At 35.0% G+C, this 12,510-nt stretch overlaps 1 protein-coding gene across 2 annotated transcripts in view; it reads right to left on the reverse strand.

Annotated features, from left to right (window-relative positions):
- SEC24B (SEC24 homolog B, COPII coat complex component) overlaps window positions 1–12,510 on the reverse strand; it is a 48,377-nt gene that overhangs the window by 9,431 nt on the left and 26,436 nt on the right. For both annotated transcript variants that reach the window (XM_036382138.2, XM_036382137.2), the window contains 13 exons: window positions 12,326–12,428; window positions 11,324–11,450; window positions 10,592–10,701; window positions 9,486–9,598; window positions 7,978–8,096; window positions 7,516–7,571; window positions 6,997–7,203; window positions 6,510–6,633; window positions 5,722–5,880; window positions 5,121–5,294; window positions 4,347–4,457; window positions 2,979–3,154; window positions 1,253–1,390 (listed from right to left, as the gene is read on the reverse strand). In XM_036382138.2, coding sequence (XP_036238031.1) covers window positions 1,253–1,390; window positions 2,979–3,154; window positions 4,347–4,457; window positions 5,121–5,294; window positions 5,722–5,880; window positions 6,510–6,633; window positions 6,997–7,203; window positions 7,516–7,571; window positions 7,978–8,096; window positions 9,486–9,598; window positions 10,592–10,701; window positions 11,324–11,450; window positions 12,326–12,428 — 1,717 coding nt within the window. The remainder of the gene's footprint in view (window positions 1–1,252; window positions 1,391–2,978; window positions 3,155–4,346; window positions 4,458–5,120; window positions 5,295–5,721; window positions 5,881–6,509; window positions 6,634–6,996; window positions 7,204–7,515; window positions 7,572–7,977; window positions 8,097–9,485; window positions 9,599–10,591; window positions 10,702–11,323; window positions 11,451–12,325; window positions 12,429–12,510) is intronic.

Genomic DNA, 12,510 nt, shown 5'->3' on the forward strand with positions numbered 1-12,510 from the left:
AATTACACCTGGGGAAGTTCCAGGCTTTACTCAATACTCTCAAGAATCAAGTGTTAAAAGAAAACTAGCAAAAACATTTTAAAGAAACAAGACATTTAAGAGCAGCCTTTGTCACAAATACTTTAAACTGAAGTAGTACTAAATGGCAAATGTTGTGATTTAAAATCTGGTTTGTCAATTAATTTCAGTAGGTAAAATAAGCCCCATTTTTGTATTATTGTACTCCAAATAACTGATCTGAAAACCTTTGCTAAGAAAACTGGATCTCCTAAAGACACAGCGGATTCTTTACAGCACAAGCACACTTAACACTGTGTTTCAACTTAAGTGCCTCAAGAAGAACTTCACAAGGCTGGCTAAAGTTGGCATCTCTGAGACTGGTAGGGGTGGAACATAAAATGAGTAACTCCACTGAAGAACACTGAGTTTAGACTCACCTATTTGAGTTTATGAAATACCTTAAAAGAAACTTTAGGGCTACAAATAGCTCAGAGGTTGTGCTGAACAGAATAATACAATACCACTGCCAGTGAAACTATTCAGTTTACCCTATAACCTTGTATCACTCAGAAGCAAACTCCTACATATACTTTTTCAAAACTAGGGACTAAAAAACTCATACAATCTTACTTATAAAACCCCTTATTTTTGCTATTATAACTAACTTTGTCCTTAAATAAAACCCCATCTTGCTTTTTACTATAAAAAATGCATCCTTTTCCTAGGCTACGTCTGTAGAAGAGGAAAAAATAAAACCTGGTTTTGTACATGAAGTACTTTCTCAGTCTGATCACAACCATCTAGAAGTAAAATTCTGTTTTATCTACTTCAGTCTGAAAAACCACTGGAAGGTTGTTATTGCAAGCAACTATATCTGATTTCTGTATATAAAACCTTGAATCATCCATCAGATCAGATCTACTACACCCACTTACCTCAGACAGTTCTACATTATAAAAACACACTGAAAATGTCTCCCATACATACAATATCTTTACTTTCTTTATATGACAAAAAATTATGGCATTACTGTAGTCATTGAAACAAGATGAAGTAAAACCACAGTTCGGCTCATACCACACTACTGTACATGCAACTCAAAACTTGAAAATAATGTTTCTCTTGATTTTTTATAACTTAGAGGAAATGCTCCATTTGTATTACAATAACAACATAAAATTACTGCAGCACAGTACCAAATTTAATGGGTCATTAAAAGTAGGAAATGCTATTACCAGGCTTCATACATTACCTCATCAGTCAACTTGTCTATTCTGTACAAGTTGGGATGAATCATCTTCATCAAATGAACAAGAGGCTGGCTCTTCATCTGGCACATTGCATAGACACGATCATCCAAGCGGGTACTTGTGCCTGTTCTGAAGGCTTTCTGCAAGAGAACATTACTACTCAAACAAATCCTGTATTTTATGTCACATGTAGGAGTGCAGTTCAGACTTTTCAAAGTGTCAAGCAAAGGTGGCAGAGCTTTTGTAAAGAAATGTATCTTATTGGTATAATCTTAATCATAGAGTTTGAGCAAGATTTTTAAAACATAATCTAGCCCCTCCTTATTGATGAAGGGGAATAAATTTCTCCCTCCCTTAGTCTAAAATTTGCATGCAACTGGACCACCATTTCTGATTTTTACTCTTGACAAGGGACACTGGCCTGTGAAACTCACAAGTGCAAGCTAGCACAGGAAAGATACGAGGTAAGCAGAGTTCAGGCAAGGTACATACGTGCGGACTCTGATGTTATAGTAGTAAGAATTCAATGTTAAGGAAAAGTTTTGGAATGGAAACATACTTTCATGTTTTATAGGAGAAACCAGACTCCTATGGGATAAAATTTATTTTTTAACTATCTCCTACTGAATTTTTCAGATCTCCTTTAGAAGCAACTGGTAACACAATTGCTGTGAGAAGCAACACAATGAATTAAACATGATATGCTAACTCAATGGAGAACATTCTTATAATCAAAGTTCATATTCAATTCTACAACAAAGCTAAGGACATCACTCCTTCTTGACTGCCACAAGCATTTTGATTTTGGTTTCTCTATATCCCATTTTTTGTTATTGCTAATAAAGATGATAATAAAAAATCCAAACCTAAACAACTTTTCCCAGCCACTCTTATTTCTGTCTTTTACACAGATCTCAATAATAAATAGTCTGAGTTTTCCCCCACCATTAACTGCATTTGTCAGGCAAGTATAAAAGATCATAATCAGTATATTAGAGACTGAAGTAATCACTAAGCCAAAGAAAATAAATTATTATGCTTACATCTCTTACAAGACTTATATAAAGGTTTATTCATCATAAGAGAACCAAGAACTGTCAGACATGAAAATCTTTAAGCAGTGAGATTTATTCAACAAAACCCTGCAGGAAGCTGTCTCTTTTTAACTATGATGTTCAGTAATCCAAACAAAGATATCATTAAAAAATAATAATAAAAAAGTAGTAACTACTTCTATGTGAACTTTCAACTACATCGCTTGAGTTTCTATAATAAGTTTTACTGTATTTCCATCGAAACTCATTTTTCTTCTTGGAAATTTAAAGGACAAAAAATATGTATTGGAAAATTCTTGTTTCTGACTTCATAAAATAAAAATGAAGAAGTACTAATAAGCAGTTTCCAACAACCTTTACGATCTACACTAATGAGCTGCCAAAATCTGAGAAATGCTGATTGTAAACTATTTATTTATTTTAACTGTAAAGCAATATAAGACAGAACATAAGAAATTCAAAATCAAGTAAACTAATAAAAGGTTCAGATATTAACAATTTAAAATAGGCTACTATGGTAATCCTCTACAATAAAGTTTAGTTGGCATAAAGATGGTAATCCAATTTCCATAATTTTAGACAAGTGCAGACATTGCTTGATCCAGGACTAAAGAATTCCTCAAATGGAACAATGAACTAAACATCAAACACTAATTCACTAGATCATACATACCTGTTTGAGAAGAGCTAAAATATAGAGTGGGAAGAGCTTGAGGGAATTTGGTGCTATCAGCATGGACTGCTGCAGATTTGAGGCAGTTGCCATGTATGCTGCCAAGGAGTCCACCACAGCATTGACTAAGGCATCTCTTGCATCTGCAAGGCTGGATGAAACTGAGCGATCCACAGCTGGGGGGTAGAAGGAGGGAAGAAGTTACCAGACATGGCCTCACTCATTCCCTTGAACTTTGAAAATTTGAGCTGTGCTTCTGGGTTATGTTTTTAGACTAAAAAATTCCCCAAAACACATCTGCAGTCCTAATTTTTTTTTAGGAGTAAATTAGATGACTGTCCATACAGAAACTTACTTTCATAATGCTCAAAGATATTGTGTAGCTAATTTTGGCTCCCTGGTTTGTACTCTTGGAGAACTAAAAGGAAATTTTAAAGCAATCATACATAGTTAAGTCTAAATATAAATTTAAACCTTATACAAACAACTTAGCTATTGTTGAAATGCTGTTGCCCAACCTCCAAGGTAAGACCTGCAGCAATTAATTTTGATTTTTTTTTCACCCTCACATAAGAAATTTCTTCCATTACATCAGTGACATAATAGTGATTACTATAAATGCTGCTTCATTTTTCTCTGCTGAGCAAGGGCTGCAAATCCTTTGGTGGGAGGAAGCCACCTGCTGGACTGAATGTGCATTTAAGAGGAGATCACAGAATGGTTTGGGTTAGAAGGGACCTTAAAGATCATCTAGTTCCAATCCCAGAAGACACAGAATTACAATTTACTTCTCCTAACTGATTTCAATATTAATATACAATATAGAACATGTTAAAATGCTCTATAGTGTCATACACATTTACCAGGAGAGATCAGTCTATGACTTATGACCCACAATTAAGGGATAAGTAAGAATCCTCAGCCCTGCAACAGAAGGATAGAAAACCAATACCTCAGTTACACTGCCGTCAGAAATTCTCTTTTAGTCTCCAGCAACTCACTAAACTGAATCCCTGCTTCTTAAGTAATCCTAGAATGCCTAAGTTTGAGTGAACAACAATGATAATGATGATTCAAAAATGAGAGTTTTGATCCAAGTGTGCTATGATTCTTTGTCCTTTACTAACCTCCAGAGAACAAAGTAAGAAGGCTCTTTTTAAAAGACTAAAGTCAACTAATATTCAGAACAAGGAGTATTTCAGTTCACAATTTCAGTATGGATTTGGTTTTGTCATCTTTTGCACACACAGCATGTTGCACTCCAACCTTTTTTAATAATACCCAGGCTTCATTCACTACTTCATTTAAACGGCTGGCAAAATTAGGAACATGCCAAAAAACATGTGAATCTTCCTGGCCTGTACTCACCCATGTTTGCTAAGAGGCACACAACTGCTTGTACATCTGCTCCTGCATACACATCAGACAGGGAACTCACTACGGGCAAGCAAAGTGTGTGCACTCGAATTCGACGCTCACCTAAGAGAAATCAGTGGAAATCATTTTGCATTCTCTCCTGGTAGAAGTAAACAAATTCAGTCATTAGAGCATCTCCTCCCATTTAAGATGTACCCATTCTAGAAAACATACCAGTCAAGAAATTGCTGCAATACAATACTGTATCCCTGTCTCCCTGTCTCAACCTGTTAAAATTCTACTCTAAAGCAGCACAAATTGATAACACAAACTAGCGACATCCACAGTAAGAGTGTCTTTGATCCTACAAATGAAGTATACTGACATCCATCCCAAAATTTTGTGGCATCTTCTACCATAGAAATTAGCTGCTATTCTTTATGCTCACCCAGTGTAGTAATTGCAGCTTGATCCAATCCATCACAGGTCTGTGTGTTTGGACAAAGTGCCTGCCAAACATGTTACTGCTCGTAACAATGGTCAGACTTTTAAGTAAAAAAGTCTTGCTGAATCAGCACTATGTACAAATGCAGATGAAATTTTCACTTTAAAACAGTGTTTATAAGGATTTCCATTATGTGATTAACTGCCAAGTAGGCTTACTAGCTCTGACAAGATTCTTTTAGTGTATAGAACACAACAAAAGGCTGTGGAACTAACTTTACAAGCATTACACCATAAAAAGAAACAAAACCCCCAGTGACCAATTGATTTCAATTTATTTACCTTTACTGGAAGTATACAAAAGAGCTGTTTGAAAACAAACCAAAGATGTGTCAGTCAGACTTTCCTCTATAGACATTTGTACTGCAAATCCAGCATCAGGATTGACATTGGCAAGGGACAGTAAATCAGTAGATCGTACAAAAAAATTCCCATGGAAAGTGTGTATTGAAAGACCTAGAATCAGATTAAATATTCACAGTGAGGTTAAAACAGCATGGAAAACTCTCACCAATAACTAAAACGCCAGCCCTCAAGCTAAGGCTGAAGAAAAGAGTAAAAATTCTATCATGTATAACCAATTACATGAATCTTTAGACATTTCAGCATGACCCTGTAGAGCTCATGTTCAATTCTGAACACTCCAAAGTGAATGATGCCCTTACACTACACATATCAACTTATAGAGAGATGGTACTATCAACTAAAAAAACAAAAAAATCAAACACCAAAAGCTAACTTAACATAAAGAAGGTAACTCTTTTACTCTTCAAAGAAAGAAAAATAACATTGAATTTAATGTTGCTAAAGACTTAGCACATTCAAAATGATTGCTAACACATTTACACCAACAGTTCCATAGGAATCAGTATTTAAGACACACCTTTTGTACATCTTATGCGCATAACTGCTTCAAATCCAATCTTTCTTGTAAGGTATCTTTTCAGGTCTTTTTGCAACTTTTCAGCCTGAGCAGGATTATGGCTATGATGGAAAGATGGATAGTAATAGATGCATCCAGCAGAATACTTGGACATGCAAGCTGTGAAGGAAGGAAAGAGACAAGTAAAAAGTAAAACTGTAACATGAAATCAGGACATAAAAATTGTGTCCAGACTTCCACAAGTAACATCTACCTTCATCTTCTCAGTATCACCCACATCAGAAAGACAATGAGAACTGTCTGAGACCCAGGCAAGTGAAGAGAGAAATGAATCACCCCAACACATAATGACCTAATTATACACCAAGCTCAATAAGCATCCTACATTTCGCAGCTAAGACTGAAATGCTTGCAGAAATATCTAATGGTGTAGAGGTAAAATTAAGTGTTTGTACAGAGACAAATCTTGGATAATTTATCAAAGGATGAAAACTCTGTTTTACCCCCATAATTAAACTTCATTTATTCCTTGCCACGTTTCTGTTTCCTGTTCTTGAGCAGGAGAATACTTCTCATTTAAAACTTTGAAACCTTAGAATAAAATGTCTGATACTACCAATGTAATATTTCTGTTCTTTACTTCCATCAACTTCAAGGTCAATTCCTTTGCAACATGAGCTGCAATTATAGAAGTGCTAAAATATTTACATGACTTTAGAATTCCTGAGGTAGCCTGTGCTTCTAAAGAGAGACAACAGTGCAGAAAGAGTGAATCATGCACTCCTTACCAAGAGAAGCTAGATCAGAATATTGTGAACTTAAGAGAAATAAATCCACAGCAGTCTGCTGGCCGGAGCAGTCCAGCGCCAACTTCTTATAAAAGTCTGTTGCTGGACCAAGATGCTGGACCACCTTTAGTAAATAAATCATACAGAGAGGAGTTATGACAACAGTCATGCTTCTTAGACTTCATGGACCAAAAGAAATACTCTTCAGCAGCATCTGAGTAACTGAGTCACAAATATTTGCAGCTTCTTTTGCTTGCCAAGGAAAATTAAGGACCAAAGGCCAAAGATAGCTCATGCACTTCAAAACAAGTAATACCACACATCCATGTATAAAGTAGGGATCTTAAATGCATAAATATCGACATCATTAAAATTTAGTTAATTGCTATAAATGAAGACGAAGCAATTGATCTGCAGAACTATGCAAGTCAGAAAGACATGGCCAGTCCTTAGTCTTTTGAAATGAATAGTAAGGGAAGTTTTTTACCTTTGTGCTTGACCTTTGATTGGGATCCTCTCTGGAATGCAAAAGCCCTGCTCCCAAAGATGGTAACTGAGTTTGAAACACAGAGATCCGACCACCCGTTGGAGACATCAGCTTAAATGCAGCCTGAAGAGCAGGGCCCAGTGCACTGTGTGTTTCTCTTGTATTGGTGAACATGTTTGGTAACGCATTCAATAGATCTTTTATCAGCTGCAGAACAGATTGAAAGGTGTTTGATGAGATTCTGCAAGCTTGAGATTTTCTGTTGTCTCCAAAAAGCTGTACTGCCACAACTGAAGTGGCAGAATCGGTACCAACTATTTCAGTTCTATTTTAACACACTAAGGAAAACAAAGTTGCAATTTTAAAAGCTATGATGTATCAATTAAACATTTCCATAATGAAAAATTACCATTGGAACTACATATTATGAAGATTAAATTTGAATTCAAAGTTTAACAGGAACATCTGTTTTGAATATTTAACACCTTAAATTTAATTATGTATTTTGAGCAATCATACCTCTTTGCTTTCATGGAGATTTACAAGTAAACTATCTGGTGTAGGTAAGAAAATATCTGTGGAGAGAATAGAAAAAAAATTTATTAAAGAAAAAATAACACTAAAATAGAACAAAACATTTCATTGCCCACTGCTACAAACACCATGAAAAGTCTACTTTTCTAATGTGTGTGCTACAGCTAAATATTACTTGCAGATAAGTAAATTATATGCAGATGAAAGTGTCTTAGAATAATACAGTCCATACAAAGCTTGTCTGATTCAAAGCAAAGTTAACTATTGAATTTCACACTTCAAACATCACCTACTCTGTAGTTGGTACAAGACTATTTTTCAAAAAATATTCTCATTCAATAACATTGACCTAATACCAAATACTTAAGAGATTCCAATCTTTGTTCTGGGGAAAAGAAAAAAATAATAGGTTCTCAGAAATTCAGCTTCCATTTTCTTTTTACTTACCATCAATATCTGAGACAATCAGCATCTGAGGCTGTGATAAACCTTCTTGCAAGTTGTAAAACTGAACAGTGCTGTCAAACGTTATGAACCCTATTCTTGTTCTTGAATCCCCAGGCAGCCTGAAGCATAAAAAAAAAAAACAACAACTATTAAGCCCTAAATCTCTCTCTCAAGACATACAGACGCTCAGGGCTCCTGCTGATGTTAGAAGAAACTCAGTTCATGTGTAAAGAAGTGAAGGGAGAACATAAGAAGGGAGATCTAAAACACAAATACAATCAATACTTCCTCACCATTTTCTGAAAAGGTGGGGTAATGATGCAGTTTACAAGACCAAGTGTTACAAATAAGCATTCACTAATATATTGATGCTTTGTTCCACAAGAGAGCTTACTAAGTTCATTTAAACATTAGACTGACATATGAAAGAAGGCAGCCTTCTCAGTTCTTTAATAGAAAACAGTGTATTCTGCCCTTTCCTGATCCAGAACCCCCATTTACTAATGTACATTAGTAGTAGTTTAGAGTACTTACAGCTCTAAACCAAAATCCAATGTCTGTACAATGCAACATATTTATTTCTTATGTGGACCATATTTCAGTGTATAACATAATACAAAATTAAAGACTACAGGGGATTTCTCAAGTAAAATATAAAAAACATCATGAAGTGCTGAAAACCACGACAGTGACCAAGAGCAATAGAGGCAATTATTGTTGTTACCATCTGGGTATATAAATGAGGTGGATGCACTGATTCTCCTGTGGACTTAGCATGGGATTTTATGAATTTTCCTAAAATAATTAAGCATGTTTCTGAGATTCTGTTGATAAAATAGCCATAAAAAACTGAGCAAATAAAGACTGAACCAAAAAACGGAAGCAAAGATTTTTAGTGTATATGTCGGCTTCTTCATGAGAAAACCAAGTTCACCAAGAAAAAGGTAGAAAGGAATTTTCAAGGCAAGGCCTCCACAGGATTAGTTGTCAAAAGGCATGAGCACAGTGAAGCACTCATTAACCCTCACTCAAAATGCACCAGGAACAATCCCATACATGCTGTCCCAGTGCAAAAATAAAAACACAGAAACTGGCACAGGTTAACTGTGATCTAAAAAAACCAAACTTACAACACAGTTCACCCAGGCAGTCTTACTTCCATAGTTACAATGTTCTAGTTTGCAGCACCTCAGACCTCTCAGCACAAAAACCAGATCATTTAACTGTTGTAATTTATTATTTTTGTTGGTCTTGGCAAGGGGAAAGAATGAAATTTAAAAATCTTTGTACAATCAACATGTTGTTAGAAATTACGGCTAAATATTCCTTGCTGATAAGTAATTAAATTATATGCAGATACACATGCAGGGAAGGAATTCCAGGCAATGGAACTTCTGCCCTTTAGGGACAGAATATTTAGACACTTTAAAATTTCCTTCAAAATTTTCAGTTACAATTTTTCATAACAAAAATGTTAGCTGATTTGATAAGGTTATTTATACTCTTACTTGTCTAGGTTTTCCAGCAATGACTGGCAGAGTATTGTCAAATATCCAGCCTCCACTGCATTATGAGACACATCTAAAACAAATAAATATACCGCAGGCTGAGGAGGACGAAGCTACAAAGTAAAAAAAAAATTAAAAAACACTCAAAAATCATATTCAAAGAAATATTAAAAGTGATTAGTCATTAGAAAGGGAAGAAGAAAAAGGGAATACTTCGAAAAATGCAAGGTATACATTATGCAATAAAGGTAATTTACTAAGCAATATGCAGATAGACTTAACCACAATCCCCAGTGGTTAATAACTGTCATTTGTTATAAACATAAAATGTTACACTTCAGGGGGAAAAAAAGATATTTTAGTCCCTCCTGCCAACAGTCAATTCAAACATGATGAAAGATACCAACTTCTATCTTTTAAATTCCATTGTTCTTTCAGTACATGGGCAATGTGATCCATGAAACAGGGTTAAAGCATTCTACCCACACCCTTCCCCCAGTTATGTACCAAGCTGTTTATTCACTGTAAAACGTCTGCCACAATGTTTCAATTCAAAGACAAGAGAATAATTCATTTTTGCTGCTGCTAAAAATGTCATTATGAAGTAGGCCTTTTCCCAGGCAGACAAGACCACCATCCCAGCACTTGTAAGATGACTCCTAATAAGAACCATTTCTTCACAATTACTAACTAGAAACTTGAAGCTGAATTAATTTGCTCATTATTATCATCATTATCAATAATGCTCAATTATAATTGCTCATTATTTGAAAGACCATCATTATCTGGTCTTTCAAAATATCCTCAAAATGAGGGAGAAAGGCACAAATCACACTGCATCGGAATGAAATCTGACTGTGCTACATTAAACTACACTGAATGACAACACATATTCAATTAGTTTTAACTCAAAAACTTCTGACTGTTTACATCAGCCAAAACTCAAATATGAATTTAACTATTCCTTGGTATTAAGAAAAGCTTCCAGTGATGTGTATTAATTGTAAATTAATACACACCACTGGATCAATATGAAACATTAATTTCAAGGACTATTATATTAATATGCAGTTGCTGTTGAAGTTACTATGAAAACTTTTTCTTACCATGTAGTCTGAAGAAGCAATGAATTCCACTGTAGAATTTTGCACCTCTGGCCGTTTGTGAGGCTCTCCATAAGACCGTGTCAGAGGATTATACATAAATTCTTCAGGAACTATTAAAAAAAAATCCCCCCCCCAAACACAGGTTATATTTTTATCAGAAAATAAAAACCATTGCAGCTAAATGCAAAGTAATGTGGACACACTTCAATTATTGCAATAGCAAAAAATTTACATTAAGAATGTAAATAAAAAATGAACATTTCAAATATCTCAAGCATATCTTTAACATCAAAGTTCAGTAATTGGAAAGAAAATTTATATATTTTAAACAACAACAGATCCCCAGCTATAAAACAGCAATGCAAGGAGAGCATTTCACAACAAAGCAGCAATCTGTACTGCTTCTCATAACCTCTGGCCTGGATTGTAGCCGTCATCATGTTTCCATCTGCATATTGCAACAGCAGTCAGTGGGATTAGCTGATTTCATTAGACAAGGAATCAGCATATTATGAATACATTTTCTTCATGTCCACAAAGATTGCAAAACAATCTTTTGCTTCAAGAAAAAGCACAACACATCTGCCTTAAGATGCTTTTCAAAATCTCTGGATCATAAGGACATTGTCACTGTAGCTTATGTTTTAATCTAAAATATTCCATGGACTGATAAAATGAAAATACTTGAAAGAGATTCTATAAATGCAAGCATCTCCTGCTCCAGTCACTTACCATCATTAACTCTATAGCACAGGTTGCATTTCCACCGCCTCTGATCGATGAAAGAAACAAAAGGGTTGATGTAAGTCCTGCAGGATCTGCATCTCACTATTGTGCTTGATGTTATTACTGGCAATTGCTAGAAAGGAAACAATGAAAAGCTGTCACAAAGGTATGCAGTATACTTTATGGAAATCATCTCTGTGCACAACAGTTCATAAAAGCTTTGTGAGACTTCATTTTCTATCATCTTTCCTTTTAGCTCTTTAGTTTAATTTCATAGAGTAATTATGATGTCTATTAAAAACAATCTCCTCCTAAAACAAAAAAAAAAATTAACACTTATTTATTGTCTTAATATAGCCTCAAAATCAAAGATGTAGTAAGATCTCAAATGAAACTACTTTAAATTACAGCTACTGTGGCAAAAGGAATTATGAAAGGACAGCTTTAGAGTGGCTCTACAAGAAATATGATGGACAGCAAATCTTACACGAAGAACACACAACTAATAAAAATAAGTTGTACTAGATAGTTATTCACATTTTTACATAAATGCTAATAAATTACATTGAGAGGAGTTGCTTGACATGAATGAATGAATGAAGCTTATGAATATAGCTTCAATCTTATATTGTGTTTATGTTCTATTGAAAGCAAGTATCAGGCCAGTCACACCTTCAAACCAAGCGTTCTCCTCAGCAGAGCTCTGTGAACACCTTTTCAAGATGTATCTGACCGTTGTGAGCCCAACACACAGACTGGCAATTCTTCAGAGACCCACAGGCAAGCAAAGACTTCCAACAACAAAAAATAAACTTGAAGGGCTTCTCCCTTATGCATTCCAATGAAGTAGCAATTTCAAGGCTTTTTTTTGCTCTCCTCCTCTCTAAGTTACAGACAATTTTTTGTACTTCTGTTAAAATACTTCTTAAAGTACTTCTTAAAGTACTGTAAAGTACAAATGCATATATAAAACAAACACACACATAAAAAAAAAGTAAAATACTTTACCGTCAGATCCCTGAAGGGATGCAGCAACAAACCCAAAGGAAGCTTAGCTTTGTTTAACAAAGCCTGTGTCTGTGGAATATTTGTCAATGTACATCGAAATGAGCTGAAAGAAAATAAGAACATAATGTTGAAAATGAAATTTTAGGAGATGTTGAAAACATTGTGTTAACACCTGATTTTAAAGA

This window comes from Molothrus ater, chromosome 4, assembly GCF_012460135.2.
Source record: "Molothrus ater isolate BHLD 08-10-18 breed brown headed cowbird chromosome 4, BPBGC_Mater_1.1, whole genome shotgun sequence".
Taxonomy (NCBI): Eukaryota; Metazoa; Chordata; class Aves; order Passeriformes; family Icteridae; genus Molothrus; species Molothrus ater.